This window comes from Nycticebus coucang, chromosome 19 (assembly GCF_027406575.1).
Source record: "Nycticebus coucang isolate mNycCou1 chromosome 19, mNycCou1.pri, whole genome shotgun sequence".
Taxonomy (NCBI): Eukaryota; Metazoa; Chordata; class Mammalia; order Primates; family Lorisidae; genus Nycticebus; species Nycticebus coucang.
Window position 1 is genome coordinate 64,415,159 of NC_069798.1, and position 16,592 is coordinate 64,431,750.

Sequence of the window (16,592 nt, forward strand, 5' to 3'; positions counted from 1 at the left end):
AGTCAATTGACGCAAGGTCTGGTGAATATGATGGATGACAGTTTCCAAGCCCAGTTTCTGTAGTTTGAGCAGCGTTGTTCGTGTGACACTGCTGTCTTAAAAGAGGATTTTCCTGTCTCTATTCACCAATCTCAGCTGCTCAGTTGCAAACATCCTCAATATTTCATGCAGTTGGTTGTAGTAGACCTCCACTGTACTCAACGGATCAGTTTTCATGAAAATGCAGTGCACCGTACCAGTGCTAGACCACCAAACAGATATCATTAGCGTTTTTTGATGAACATTCAGTAGTGGAATATTTTCAGCACTTCATTTTAATCCAACTATTGTGCCTCACACAGTGACTGTTACAAAGAATCCATTTTTCATTACACATAACAATACAACGTAGAAATGGTCTGCCTTTACCATTTTTGTCACAGCAAAGAAAGGCGAGCTTCTAGACGTCTGACGCTCATTAATTCATGTGGAACCCACCTATCCAGGTTCTTTATCTTGGCAATTTGTTTCAAATGGTCCAATACTGTTGAAGTTAGTAACATGAAATCATGGTAAGTCACAAAGGCTGAGCTGGATGTCCTTCCACATCAGCTCTGAGTTCATCATTATCCACCTTGACTTCAGGTCGCCTGCGTGGCTCATTTTCAAGATTAAAATCATGAGAATGGAACTTCTCCAGCCATTGATGTGCTGTGTGTTATTAGCCACGCCCGTCCCAGACACTCTGTCATATTTCAAGCTGCCTGTTCTGCACTGTTTCCATGGAGGAATCCATATTTAAAAATAACATAAATTTTTGACCTGCCCATGATTTCACAAAAATTGATCTAAAAAATATTCGAAAAGATAATCATAAGCCGAAAATTGCATTCAAAAGAATGAGGATGTACATTCATAATAAAGATAAAACTAGAAGTGTCAAAGTGAAATGTCACAGATATCAACTGTCAAGCTTAGTACTTAAATTGGACATTTCATACTTAATAGCCTAATAAAAGAAAAAAGTTTTAATGAGTTTGACATATAATTTAAACAAAAGTGTCTGAAAGAACAATCAAAAAAACATTTTCTATTAGAAAATAAAAATCCTAAAATTAAGTAGCTATGCATGAATTCAAATATGTAACTCCTGGATAATCTAATACCTTTGTATATAACAAAGCACGGAATAAAATCTCAAATTTCTTCTTTGGAGTAAGAAACTTGAGGCCTCAAGGCTACAACAGGTGGCCCTCCAGACCCCCAAATGCAGTCCCGCTGGACTGAATCCAGTCAAAAGTTCATACTCAAGGATCCAGAGGCCCAAAGTTCTTATCTAAATTAATTTCCTCCCAGGTCAACAAACACACAATCTAATAAGACTTTTAAAAAGTCTGATTTTTTTTAACATGTAATATATAGGAACTCCTAAGTAATCCTCTGTCCAACATTTAGTCTCAGGGAAACCCTGGCATATCTTCTACCAGTTCCTCTGGTCCCTGTCTACCTTCCCCAAGCTCCACCATCAATCCAGCACATCCCCATCAGCTCCCCTCTAGGCAAATGGCCATTTCACAGAGAAAAATGAGACTATCAGAAGCCAGGGCCTTCAACATCCTTGTCCAGGGCCCACTCCTGCCCTGGCTCACTGTGCTGATCTCTAACACGCTGTGCTCTCAGTCCTCTATGTCTCCTGGGCTCCCATGGTTTCACTATCTCTTCTATCCCTTCTCTACTTACCTACTTTTCTTTCCCTTCTCACCTCCACCTCTTCTTCCTTTTCCTACTTGATTTCTCCCTGTGGGCACATAGGCAACCACCTGAAAGCACCCAGAAGTATCTCCTATCCTAAAACTAACAAAAACCTTAATTTGCTCTTGACCCGGACACATATGAAGGTGTTTCACACACTCCTTCCCTTAACAAGTCACCTACAAAACAGTCCACACCATTTTTTCCCCTGAAGTCTAGTCCAAAACCATCTGACACGGAATCACCTACCATACTTACTTAATATGCAGAATCCTGAGCTACTGATATTTTAAAAAGCTTCCCCCCAAATTCTTATGCACGTTGAAAAACATTGGTCTAACTGAAGACTATACCATCCTTGGTTTCACTTGTTGTAGTCCTCAGTACTTTAAGGTACAACTTGCATGAAAATTAGCATGTAAATCTGCATAAACCTCAATATACATAAATATAATTTGCATGTAAAATTCACAGATCTGATGTATATGATTACATGATTGTTTACATATCTAGAAAATTATCCAACCACCAAACATAACAAAATGTAAACATTCTCAGCACCTCAGAAGACACTAGAGTGTCTCTTTTCCACTCAGTACCATTCCTTATCCCTGTGCTTCAACTGGGAAAATATCTACAGACTTGTATTCTAAGTTCACTAACCCTTTCTTCTGTGTCAGCTATTTAAGCTCATGCAATAAATTCTTCACTTTAAAAACTATATGTCTCTATTGTAAAATCTGTATTTAGTTCTTTTTCTGAAGTCTCCATTTCTTGATTTTGTCTACCTTTTTCATCTAACCTCTGTTGTAGTCATTACTTAAAATAATATTACTAACTTAGAGCAGTAACTTTAAAGTGAACTTTCAAGACATCATATTTAACATCTGTGGATTTACATCTAATGACTTTTTCTATTAATTTTGGGAGACATTGTCCCGCTTCCTCACAGTTCTGTTCATTTGTGACTGGCTATCAAACATTTGTATAAAAGAGCTCTTGAATAAGTAGTAAATAATTTCTCACAGACGGGCTTAAACTTCAGTCGTACAAGTTGGGCTGGATGCTGACCTTTTGGATCCAACCAGATTCTGAGCTGAATAAAGGCTGTTTTGACAATTTATTCATTTCAAATGTTACATATATGAGATCAGGTCTTTGGCTCCAGTACAGCTTTGAGATATTTACACAGCAAAACCAATAAACATCTTTCTGCTTCCCAATGTCATTCCCAGAAAATCAGATCTTATGCACAAAGTTAAATGAACTGACCACTATAGACCTTATGGACTCTAGAGCATGTGCTGTTATTTTTTTAAATCTATACTGCTGTTCAATTTCTGAAGATACTATACATATTCACAAAAAACTTCCAGTTGGAAGAGCTGCACTGTATTTTAACATGTGAAAAGTCCTGGTGGGTATACCCAAGAAGCAACTAAACGAATGGGTTTACAGCTATCAAAAGAAGCCAGAAGGGGACATCAGCTGAAATGGCTGAGTAAGGAACCCCCAAAGACTACCCTGCCATAAAAGCAACCAAAAAAAAAGGCAGAAACTGGCAGTTTCAATATTTTGGGAACTCTGAAAACTAACCAAAAGCTTGCAACTACCAAGAAGCACTTATTCAAGAAAAATGGCTGAGTCTTAGTAAGAACAGCAATTTTTATGATATTACAAATTGACCTTCCTCCTATTCCCATACCTTGGCTCCCTGGCAGCCTTAAAAATAACAGCATACATGCCCAGTACCTGTACCAGAGGGAAAGGAGCAATGTCATTTGCAAAAAATTATCTTCATTTGATATTTTGGTGTCTCCCTAGAAGACTTATCAAACCATTTTATTTCACCCAACTCAGAACTCACCCAGGGCTAAAGCCACCACTGGGGAACATCTGTTGAAAACATGTATAGGTAAGAGTTTTAGCTTCTGTTTGAAGCACCAAATAAAACCTAGAACAAAAAAGTAGACTTGACTAAAAGCTCAGGAAGAAAGCTGAGATGACCTGCTTTGGCAGATACTCTGACCACAATAGTTGAAACTGAATCACTAACAGAAGAAAATTATAAAATTCATGAATATGTAAACATAACATAACAAATTTTTAAACAACCAAGGGGTCATAGAAGAAATGACAAAGGAAATTAAAAAATATTTTGAGTAGTAAAAACAAAAATATAATGCACCAAAACTTATATAATGTAATAAAGCAATGCTCAGAAGGATATTTACCTGTAAAGACCTGTTTCAAAAAAGATCTAAAAATCAATATTCTAACTTTGTTTAAGGAACTAGAAAAAGAGCAAATTAAACACAAAATTGCAGAAAGAAAAGATTAAAATTACAGCAAAAATAAATGAAACAGGATAGAAAAAGGAGAAAATGAACAAAACTGAAAGTTGGTGCCTTGAAAAAATTAACAAAATTAACAAACCTTTACCTCGATTGACAAAAAAAGAGAAGACTCAATTTACTAAAGTCATAAATGAAAGTGGGGATGTTACTACTGACTTTACATAAATAAAAAGAACTATAGTAGTATGAACAATTATACACTAACAAACTAGATGACCTAGATGGAATGGACAAATTCTTAGAAACATGCAGGCTACCACAACTGAATCAAAAGTACCGGAAAATCTGAATAGACCTATAGAAAGTTAAAAGATCAAGCCAATAATCAAAAACCTCAAAGACCAAGGAAAGAGGCTTCACTGGTAAAATCTACCAAGTATTTGAAGTATTAATACCAATCTTTCTAAAGCGTACAAAGAATAAAAGAGGAGGAAATACTTTCTACTTCTTACCACAAAGCCAGTACCACCCTAATACCAAACCCAGACAAAGACATGGCAAGAAAACAACAGTACAATAATTTCCCTACGAATATAGATACAACCCCCCCCCCAACAAATACTAGGAAATCCAGCAGTATCTAAAGATTAAACATCATGACCAAGTAGGATTTATCCAAGGCAAGGGTAGTCTGATACACGAACATCAACACGGTGTACCATTACTTTAAGGAAAGAAATGTCACATCGTAATCTTAACGGTAAAGAAGTACTTCACAAATCCAACGTTTCATGATAAAAACACCAATAAACTAAGAAAAGGCACACAGTCATGCCTCAGTATGTACAGGGGATTGGTTCCAGGACCACCACACGACAGATAACAAAATCCGAAGCTCAAGCCCCACAGTCAGTCCTCCGTATCCACAGTTTCTGCATCCACTGATTCAATGAATTGTGTATTTCAGCACAAGTTTGGTTGAATCTGCAGAAGTGGAACAGCAGATATTATAAAAGACCAACTATAAAAAACCCACAGCTAACATCACTCTAATGATGAAATCTGAAAGCTTTTCCCTAAGACCAGAAATAAGTCAAGGAATCCTACTCTCTCCACTGCTATTCAGCAATGTCCTGAGAGTTCCAGCCAAAGCAAGTACACACAAAAAAATAAAAGGTATCCACATCAGAAAGAAGAAAGATTATCTCTATTCACAGATGACATGATTTTACAGCAAGAAAACCCTACAGGAGGGCGGCGCTCAAAGGAGTAGGGCGCTGGCCCCATATGCTGGAGGTGGCAGGTTCAAGCCCAGCCCTGGCCAAAAACTGCAAAAAAAAAAAAAAAAAAAGAAAACCCTAGAGGATTCACAGGAAACTATTAGAGCAAACAAATTCAACAAAGTTATAGAATATAAATAAGATTATAAATCTGTTGTATCTCTGTACACTAAAATAAACAATTGAAATAGAAAACTGACAAAAAAATAAAGAAAATTGAGAAAATTCCATTTACAATAACACTAATCAAAAAAGAATACTTAAAAATAAGTGTAGTAAAGTATATGCAAGACTTTTACACTGAAAACTATAAAATATTATTGAAAAAAATTAAAGACAACCTTAAATGAAATCCCATGTTCATGGACTGTTAAGTTGGCAAAACTCCCAAGAGATCTAAGATTCAGTGCAATCTCTACCAAAATTTCAGTGGTCATTTTTGCAGGAATAAAAAGTTGATATCTGAATAGCAACAATCTTGAAAAAGAAAAACAAAGCTACATTTACCAGCTGGGCATAGTGGTTCACACCTATAATCCTAGGCAAGTTGATTGCTTGAGCTCAGGAGTTGAAGACCAGCCTAAGCAAGAGACCCTGTCTCTACCAAAACCAGCCAAGCACTGGGGATGGGGGTTGGGGGGGGCACATGTAGTCCCAGCTATTTGGGAGACTGAGGCAAGAGGAACTCTTGAACCCAAGAATTTCAGGCTATTGTGAGCTATGACAACAAGGCACACTTAGAATATCAGAGACTCTGTCTCAGAGGAGAAAAATAAAGTACATTTAACCATAATTTTATGTTTTCCCTATGTATGGAGACTTTAAGGGCCACTCTGGGGACACCCTGTATTATGTCACAGGCATAAGGATGACATAAAGATCAATGGAACAGAACTGAGAGTTCATAAGTGAACCCATACTTCTACAATCAATTTCCAGCAAGGGTGCCAAGACAATTCAATGGCAGAAAAAGAGTATCTTCAGTAATGATCCCAGGATAGTTGCATAGCCCCATGAAAGTGAAGCTAGATCCTAACCTCACGCCATGTATGAAATTCAAAATAGATCAAAGATCTAAATGTAAGAACCAAAACTATAAAACACTCAGAAGAAAACAAAGGAGTAAAGCTTTGTGACCCTGGATTAGGCAACGTTTTCTTAAATAGCAAAAGTCAAACGAACAAGAGAAAAAAAATAAAAAGGACCTACTCAAAATTAAAAACTTTTGTACAAAGGACATTATCAAGAGAGTGAAAAGATAACCCACAGAATGGGATAAAATATGTGCCAATTATCTGATAAGAGAGTGATATCTAGAAAATATAAAGACATCTCCTACAATTCAGTAACAAAACAACAAACAACCCAATTCAAAATAAGCAAAGAACTTGAATAAACATTTCTCCAAAGATATACAAATAGCCAATAAGAACACGAAAAGATGTTCAACGTAATTTTTCATCTGAGTAATGCAAATCAAAACCACAATGATAGCTTATTCTCCTAAGGGTGGCTATAACAACAACAAGGTGTGTGAGGATATGGAGAAATTGGAACACACATACATTGCTGGTAGGAATGTAAAAATGGTATAGCCATTATGAAAAATAATAGTTTGGCATGTCCTCAAAAAGTTAAACATAGTTACCATATGAACCAGAAATTCCACTCCTATATACTAAAGAAAATTAAACCATATGTCCATTTAATAATGTGTATATGAATGTTTACAGTAGCAATAACCAAAAGGTAAAAACAATTCAACTGTCCACCAATGGATGAATGGATAAACAAAACATGGTATATCTACACATAAAATATTATTCAGTCACAGAAAGAAGTACCGATATTTGCTCCAACATGGATGGACTTTGAAAACATGATGATAAGTGAAAAGCTAGACACAAAGGTCACATATTGTTTAATTCCAGTTATATGAAATATTAATAGGAAAATTCATAGAGACAGAAAGCAGGTTAGTGGTTCTGAGGACTGCAGAAAAGGGTAAAAAATGGCAAGGGACTTCTTCATGGATATGAGGAATCTTTTGGGGGTGATGATAATGTTCTAGAATTTGATATTGGTAACAGTTGAACAACATTGTAAGTATACTAAAAAGCCCACTTCAAAATGGTTTAAATCAGTGGTTCTCAACCTTCCTAATGCGCAACCCTTTAATCCAGTTCCTCATGTTGTGGTGATCCCCAATCACAAAATTATTTTCATAGCGAAAATAATTGGGGGTCACCAAAACTATAAAACTCCCAGAAAACAAAGAAGTAAAGTGTTGTGACCCTGGATTAGGCAATGTTTTCTTAAATAGCAAAAATCAAACTAACAAGAGAAAAAAAATAAAAAGAACCTCATCAAAATTAAAAACTTTTGTACAATCCTCACTATGAAAATAATTTTATGGTTGGAGGGATACCACAATCCTTAACCGTATTAAAGGGTAGCAGCATTAGGAAGGTTGTGAACACTGGTTTAAATAGTGATTTGATCTTAATTTTTAAATTATTTAGAAACAGAATTTGCAACTAGAGATACGCATTTGAAAGTCATCAGTGTAGAAACAGTTATAGCAACAGGTATGATTGCTCAGGCACATGTTGAGAGAAGACCAAGAAGTAAACCATGGAGAACAAATCAGTGTGTGTGCACAGATGTGGAAGTGTCGGCGTGCGCAGCGGAGGAGACTGAGAAGTGACAACCAGGCTGTACCAGAGAGTCAACGGAAACAAAAACAAACACCATCATCGACTATCACTTAAGTATTCCTACCTCTTAACTTGAAAGAAGTAAAAAGCAAAACTCTGAAAATAAAAAACAAACTACATTCTATGTAAAGGTACCCAAACTTCAATGACACTAACTGTACCTGTCAGTAACATCCATGAAACTGAGCAGCAGGGTATTGAACAGAGCGATCAGTTCTTTCTGCAGCTGTTGCCTGACGGCAGTCCGGATCTCATCTGTTTCTTCCCTTGTCTGTGGCTCTGTCAGAACTAGTAAGTCTAACAGTGGGTTTGGACTCTAAAAAATGAAATGTATAACAAATACATTTACTCTCTAATTGAGCTTCATGTTGTTCCCTAAAGAAAAACAAAACCACATATAATCACACCTCACAGAGATTACCACTATTAAATACTGATACATACTCTTTGTTTCTGTGAGCATGAAGATAATTACATATTTTTTCTTTAAATTTTTTTTTTTTTTTTTTTTTTTTTGAGACAGAGTCTCACTTCGTTGCCCTTGGTAAAGTCATAACTCACAGCAACCTCCAACTCTTAGGCTTAGGTGATTTTCTTGCCTCAGCCTCCTGAGTAGCTGGGACTACAGGCACCTGCCACAATGCCTGACTATTTTTAGAGATGAGGCTCAGGCTGGTCTTGAACCTGTGAGCTTGAGCAATCCACCTGCCTCAGCCTCCCAAATGCCGGGATTATAGGGGTGAGCCACCATACCCAGTCAATAATTACATAGTTTTAACAAAACTGAGATCAAGTAAAAAAATCTACTGTAAGCATTTTTTCTACTTAATGTTATTACTAATATTTCTTTAGAAACATTATTTTAATATCTGATTGTTTTCAACCATAAGGATAACCATACCAACTACTGGAAAATCAATGATGTATAATTTCACTGAGCTGCAACACACAGAATGCTCAACTCTGGATTATGTCTTATGTATGAATTCTAAGCAGTGAAATTACAAAATTGAAAAATTATAATAGTTTTAATCCTCTTGATATGTACTGCCAAATTGTTATACAAAAAAGACACCAATATATATGACTAAGTAGGATGTGAAAAGGCCCACAGCACCTAAACCAATTCTGAGGGTTATTACTGCTATAATCATTGTCAGTTGATAGGTTAAAAAACAAATTAAACTAGTGCTTTATAAAATTTCTCCTACTTAAAAAAAAAAAATTGTAGCTAAGGGGATATAAAAGAATTCTTTCTAATAATATTGAGAGTAGAAAATGTTACGTCAACCAGCAGCATTAATAGATATATGGAATAGTTATTAATCACCTATAATAAAAGAGAAAGAAAATAAAATTACATTTAAGTTTTTGATTAAGAAGATTAGCATTTTCATTCCTGTTTTACAGATGGGCAAATAGATTTATGAAAAGGTTAAGTAACTTGTCTAAGTCAAAGGACAAAGAAGGAAGCCTCTCACTCCAACCTAGTTAATAGTCCATCCTCTACAACTGATAATGCAGAAATATAAAAGATCATCTGAGACTACAAATACCTCTATGCAAAGAAACTGGAAAACCTAGAGGAAACGGATAATTTTTGGAAAGATACAACCTCCCAAGCCTGAATCAATAGCCTACCAGGCAGGGCACGGTAGCTCACACCTATATGCTAGCACTCTGGGAATGCTGAAGCAGGAGGACTGCTTGAGTTAAAGAGTTCAAGACCAAGGTCTGGCACAGTGGCTTACACCTGTAATCCTAGCACTCTGAGATGCTGAAGCAGAAGGACTGCTTGAGCTAAAGAGTTCAAGACCAAGGTGTGGCACGTTGGCTTACACCTATATTCCTAGCACTCTGAGAGGCCAAAATGGGGAGATTGCTTGAGCTCAGGAGTTCAAGACCAGCCTGATCAAGAGCAAGACCCCACCTCTAAAAATAGCCAGGCGCTATGGCAGGTACCTGTAGTCCCAACTACTCAGGAGGCTGAGGCAAGAGGAATTTGAGGTTGCAGTGAGCCACAATGCAACTAAGTAAGACACTGTCTAAAAAAAAAAAGAAATGTCAAACAGACCAATATTGAGTAGGAAGATTTGATGGGTAATAAAAAAAATCTCACAACGACAACAGAAAAATCCCAGGGCAAAGATTCACAGCTGAATTCTATCAGACCTACAAAGAAGAACTGGTGCCGATCCTACTGAAACTGGTGCGTAACACTGAGAAGCACTGTGATCACATCATCAGACTTGTAAGGATGATTTTTACTGCATTTAAAAAATAACATTACATTATAGACATTTTCCATGTCAGTAAATATAGAGAATCATCTATTTAAGCTTTGCAAATGTATTAATAGATAATGGAACATATTTGTCTTATAAGGTCCACTACCTTTTATATCAGCTAAGGCCTGGTTTTTATGTGTTTTTTCTTGATTATGTGTGCAAAGGTTTATCTTGCTAAGTAAATTCAAGCAGTGTTTACAAATAAATACATACATGGACAGACAGACCAACAATAGATAGTCAGCTAGTTTCTTGAGTTCTTAGCAAATGTCTTAGAACACTGTCAGTTAAAAATATGAGAGTATCAGGGCCTGGAAGGGTAAATATTCCTTACGTTAACACCTGAGCACTATTTTATTGATTCTTTCCAACTTAACCATCATTATGCCTCCCTGCCTCCATCTGGTTTTATTAGCTATCTCTCAATGTTACTATCTGAACCCTGCCCCACCCCCAACAGAAACAAACAGATCCCCACTTAAAAATACAGTTGCAGTAAAAAATATAACTTTTGTTAAACATCAAGCCTGAAAGTCCCATTTCATCTATGAAGTTTTAATTTAATAAACATAGTAACAATCCTATCAAGAAGGTCATATTGCTACAAGTTGTTCATTCCAACATGAGGACTGCTTTATTACTGAACATAGCCTAGATAAAAATGATAATATAGTATCATTTCTACAAATAAATTACTTATCAAACCTAAAATCCAAATTATTTAGCAACACTTACATGTCTAAGAAGTATTTCTAGAATCCAGTCTAGAAATTCTACGGATGAATTTTTTCTTTGTTCCTTCATTAACTTATTTAAAAAGTGTACGACATCTATCAGCAGTTTCTCATCTTCAGTGCAAGCAGGAAGCACTTGTAAAAACCTGTAATCAAGAAGACAATCATGGTTTCTAGCGCTTCAAAATACACAGTATCACTGTCCATCATAGATACATTAGGTACTTTACCCATTTCTTCTGACCATGCCATTTTATGAAACACTATTCTAGATACTAAAAAATTCAAAAACAAAGGGAACAGGTGGTCATGCCCCCCTCACGAGCGGCCGCGTGGAGGCTCTGCAGTCCCCAGCGCCTTCCTCTGCCAGGTGATTGTAAAGTGCTGATTGGTTGCCACCAGACATAATTGAAAACAGAATAGGAAGATGGCAGCAAATCCTTCAGGACGAGCAATTGCCAAAACCCCAACTTGATAAAGATGTCATTGAAAGGAACACAGTGCACTGTTGAAAGTGTAAACTACTTAAACCATGTCATGTGGTGTCCAACAAATGTTTTCAAAACAAAACCAGAGTTGCAATCTTGGCAGAACTGGATAAAGAGAAAAGAAAATTCTTTTGCAGAACCAGTCTTCAACAAATCATCCTGGAGCGAGCATTGCACTCTCCAGACCTGCTCTGAATAAGGATTTCCGGGATCATGCTGAGCAGCAGCACATAGCAGCCCAGCAGAAGGCAGCTTTGCAGCATGCTCATGCACATTCACCTGGATACTTCATAACTCAAGACTCTGCATTTGGGAATCTTATTCTTCCAGTTTTGCCTCGCCTTGACCCAGAGTGAAGAAAATATTTGTGATGAAAATGACTTCGTAATACCAAATGCCAAAGCCTCTATCATTCAGTGTTGTACAAACAGTGACTTTCAGAATTTCAGTGAACTTTTATATTTTCTGCTTCTTTAAAAGAAAGGAATGTATAAGTAAAAACAAAACAAAACAAAAAAACGGTAACTAGGATGATGGAGAGCTTTAGGAGCCGTATCGTCTGAGGAACTGATTATGCTGCCCATGACAGCAACTGTTTTGAAATGCTGTTTGATTTTAACTCTAAATTAGATTCTGAATAGGATGGTCATATAAAATCACACCCTAGCCCCCAACAGGTTTGACTGAATATATCTATCATGTCCACACTAGATTTTCAAGAGTCATTTATAGTACTTACCTTAAAGAAATGAGGGTGCTTTATAACATGTGAACCAGTAGCTTAAATAAGTTACATTCATATTTGATGTTTGGAGGATTAGTGCCAGCATACCTTTTGATTTTATAGTTAACAAAAGAACCTGAAATATTCTTTGTGAACTTGTATTTCCCCTATTTTTCAATTCTAAACAAAAACTCAAGACTAAATTACCAGTCTTATCTTTTATAAACATACGTCATAATAAATGATGTGACTAAATGCTATCAAAAACAATTATAATAATTTATGGCTTTTAAATTCATACATGCTCTTATGGAGCATTACCATATTAAAAAAAAAAACAAAGGGAACAGGGAGCTGGGGCAGAGGGCATTTGGCCAAGTCACTAAGAAAACTAGAAATGGGCTCAGTGCCCATAGCTCAGTGCTTAGGGCGCCAGCCACATGCACTGGGGCTGATGGGTTCGAACCAGCTTGGGCCTGCTAAACAACAATGCCAACAACAATAACAACAATAGCCGCCGTTATGGCAGGTGCCTATAGTCACAGCTACTTAGCAGGCTGAGGCAAGAGAATCACTTAAGCCCAAGAGTTTGAGGTTGCTGTGAGCTGTGACACCACAGCACTTTACTCAGGGCGATACAGTAAGACTCTGTCTCAAAAAAAAACTAGAAATAATAAATACCAAAATATTAATAATAATAATAACAAATTCAGAAAAAACTGCCAAAGAAATACCAAGGAGAAAATAGTGCCTCTAACCATCCACAGAAAGTTGCTTTTAGATGCTGGAAATGTCATATTTTACAGATAAAAACTGATAATACACTAATATTACAAACCCAACTCTGACCACTTAGAGTAACAAAGTGAGGTGGGGGGAACCTTACAAAATGCTACCAGAGTTTGTCACAGGACAGAACACTGAAGGTAGACTTAGGAATATTTTTATAAGTTCAAGTGAAAGAATACAAACTCATTTTCTGAGATACTTAACAACTGGCTTAAGAAAGCAAAAAATTAGTAGACAAGAAAACTTTTACAAGAAAAAAGTAGTTAGGAAAAAAAATTTTTTTAAAGGCAATCAGGAAGAGCTATAAGATTCAATTTTATCTGTAATATTTTTTAAAAATCTAAAGCAATTATATTAAAATGTTAGTAACAACAATACCACTAATCATAATATTCAGTATTTACTGGGTTCAGACCTTGTGCCAGGCTATGTTCTATGGACTTAAAAGGATTTGTTTCAGTCTTTATAACTCTATGAAATGAACAGCTCCATTTTTAAAGAGAAAACTCAGGCAAAGATATGGTTAAGCTGTAATTCCAGTCACATGGCTGATAAATGTTAAAGAGACACTTATCTAAGCAGTCCAACGCCAGGGCAATAGCATGTCATACTTCTTCATAATCTGTTTGCCGTATTATTTATATTTAAAATCCCCACCTCCCCTAAATGACATTCACCTGAGAAGGATCACAAGTGTCAAATTACAAAAATAGAGGTTAGAAAAACATTCTGAAAGGAAGAATGACTCTAACAAGATGGAATTCAGCAATCATAGAGAAGTCTTCCTTGACATCCAGCAATCTTAAAGTATCACCTCGGTAGTCTCATTTTGTATTAGCCCCCCGTTCTGTAAATTCAAGCCCCCCGTTCTGTATATCCACCTTTTTTCCTAACTTGGGGCCTTAATTCCTTTGCCTGGCATCTTTTTTTATATATTTAATTTTTTTTCAATATTTAGAGAATGTGGTATTTTAGTTAACAGGAGAAATAATACTGATCTATTTCCATAAGTGATTGTGAGCCAAATGATCAATTTTTGGATTTAAAGTTTTGAATTTCTGTCATAACATGCACAAACCTATATTTCACTTATTACGCTTTATTTTGATAAATAATTATACTTACGTATATAATATACAATGTAATTCATGTATTTTGATACACATAAACATTGTGAAATGATTGAATCAGGCTAGTTAACACATCTACCACCTCAAATACTTATTTCTTTGAGGTGAGAACACTTAAATCCATTTTTTTAGCTATTCTGAAATATAATCCTTAGCTACCACACTATGTGATAATCACAGAACCTATTTCTCCTGACTGAAACTCCGAATGTGTGCTCTGACCATCTCCCTTCCCCTCACGCCCACCCCTCACCTCTTGCCTCTCGTAACCATCATTCTACTTTATACTTCTGTGAGTCCGCCTTTTTACATCCCACATCTAAGTGAGCTCCTGCAGTATTCATCCACATGCCTGGCATCCTTTCTGCTCCCATTCCCATGGCCTTTTAACATCCTACCTCTATTTTATGCCTCCACTCAAATTTACTCATTTCAACCACTCTCTCCCCATTGAAGAGACATTAGCACTCTTCTAGTACTGTTTTATAACAATCTGTTCCTTAAAAGCATTCCTAGTTTTTATTACACTTTTAGCAGCCATAAAAGCAAACAATGTGAAATTTGCCCACTGCTACATTTCCTGTAGAGTGGCACCACGGGGTGATCGATAAATGCTAAAAAATGGAAAAGTAGCAGCAAAGAGAAGCACTAGCCCCCTTTTCCCTGCCCACCCCATCTCACAGCCCCACCTCCACATAAAGGAACACGTCCAGATCTCAAAGTACACTTATAGAACAGTAAGAACAAATAAGTCTAGAGACCATGGTTTTTGAAGTACATCTAAAAAAATGGAAAGCATTTATACACTGGAGAGAGAAAAAGTAGAGGAGAAATTTCAGTTATGTTTAAATAATTAAAGAGTTGTCACAAGAATATAGTTAGGTTTTATTCTGTGAGTTAACAGGGTATAGGTGTCCCCAGGTTACAAATGAAACAGATTCTGTGGTCTGTTGCCAAGTTGAATTTGTATGTTAAGTTGGAAGAGGTACATCCATCTATCACCTGTGACAGCCTCTGTTCAGAAATGCGAGAGTACCTCAGTCAGATGTTTGTTAACTCAGGCACTGCCTATAAGAAGTAGAAATGACCAAGTGGAAATTTTAAAGGAGGAGCAACACCATATTAACAGCTCACAAATGGAATGAACATCCTTCAGAGCAAGTTTCCATGCTCTGGTTGCATGGCCACGTGACAGAACAAGAGAGGAATTTATCAAGCACACAGCTGGACTAGATGAGTTCTAAGGTCTCTCCAACTCATCCATTCTGCATTTATTAGGAGTCAACTGTATACCATGCCTATACCATATGTGACGTATATAAAAAGGAATGTAATAAAAGGTCTACACATGAAAGAAGACAAACATTTAACCTACAACAGCTGCAGAAGTCATGCAGACAAGCTACCGGAGAACTCCAGAAAAACAGGACTTTGACAGGAAGCTCAAGGATGAGTAGATAGTCACAAGGCATCCAGGGAGTTAACTGTATAGAAGGAGGTACAAAACAGAAGTACATGCCCTAGAACATCAAATAAGTTCATAAAACCCCAAGATACAAGTGCATGTTAGAGAAGGCTAGGAAATGCAGCTCAAAAGGTAGGCAAGTGCCAGATCAAAAAGTAACTTCTGGGTCTAACGGGTTTGAATTCTACCTAGTGTGCCAGGCATGATCCATAGGTGACACGTATTTTAGAAAGAACATTCAGGAAGCAATATGAATGAGTGGCACAAGGCTTAAATAAGAAAAAATAATCAGCTATTCATTCTCAGTCCAGGTGAAAATAGTGAAAGACTTCGCTAAGACGGAAGCAATAGACTTTTAACAGGAAAGTGGGTAGAGAGACATTAAACACACAGAATAGAAACTGAAGACTCTAAACAGGTCTAACAACTTGTAATTCTACTGAACCATGACTAGCATTTTTTTTTATTTTCTCCATACATATACATGTGTTTATTTGGTTTCCACTTTTTGCCTTTGCAAAATTAAAAAGGCTTAAAATTTAGTAATGATAACAATGTTTAAGATAAAGACTAGAAACAAAAACCTTGTAAAGAATGAATGAAGATAAATACATTCAGAAAAGAAATCAGATGATTGCCTCAATGTATTGATCAATAATAATAATAATGCAAAAAAAGTAACATTCACATTGTCAGATAAAAGTATTTCTATCATGGAATGCTTTGACTCTGAGGTTCAGTATGGAGTCATCAGTTAATTTCTTTTTTTTTCCCCAAAGTTTCAAAAAATAGACAATATTTATAAATAAAAATAGAAGATAATTTCAAAAAAACAGATCATGCCAAATCTTACAGACAATAGAAAAAAGAAGAAATACTTCAAAATCATTCTACTTCATCTGGATACACCTGATATTAAAATTGGAAAAAATATATTATTATAAAGGGA

At 36.3% G+C, this 16,592-nt stretch overlaps 1 protein-coding gene and 1 pseudogene across 1 annotated transcript in view; one reads left to right on the top strand and one right to left on the bottom strand.

Annotated features, from left to right (window-relative positions):
* Positions 1-16,592, bottom strand: part of RTTN (rotatin) — a 181,849-nt gene that overhangs the window by 86,635 nt on the left and 78,622 nt on the right. The window contains exons 26-27 of the mRNA XM_053571779.1: positions 11,049-11,193; positions 8,187-8,341 (exon numbers count right to left, since the gene is read on the bottom strand). Of these exons, the coding sequence (XP_053427754.1) occupies positions 8,187-8,341; positions 11,049-11,193 (300 nt within the window). The remainder of the gene's footprint in view (positions 1-8,186; positions 8,342-11,048; positions 11,194-16,592) is intronic.
* On the top strand, positions 11,357-12,044 carry LOC128572116 (SOSS complex subunit C-like; annotated as a pseudogene).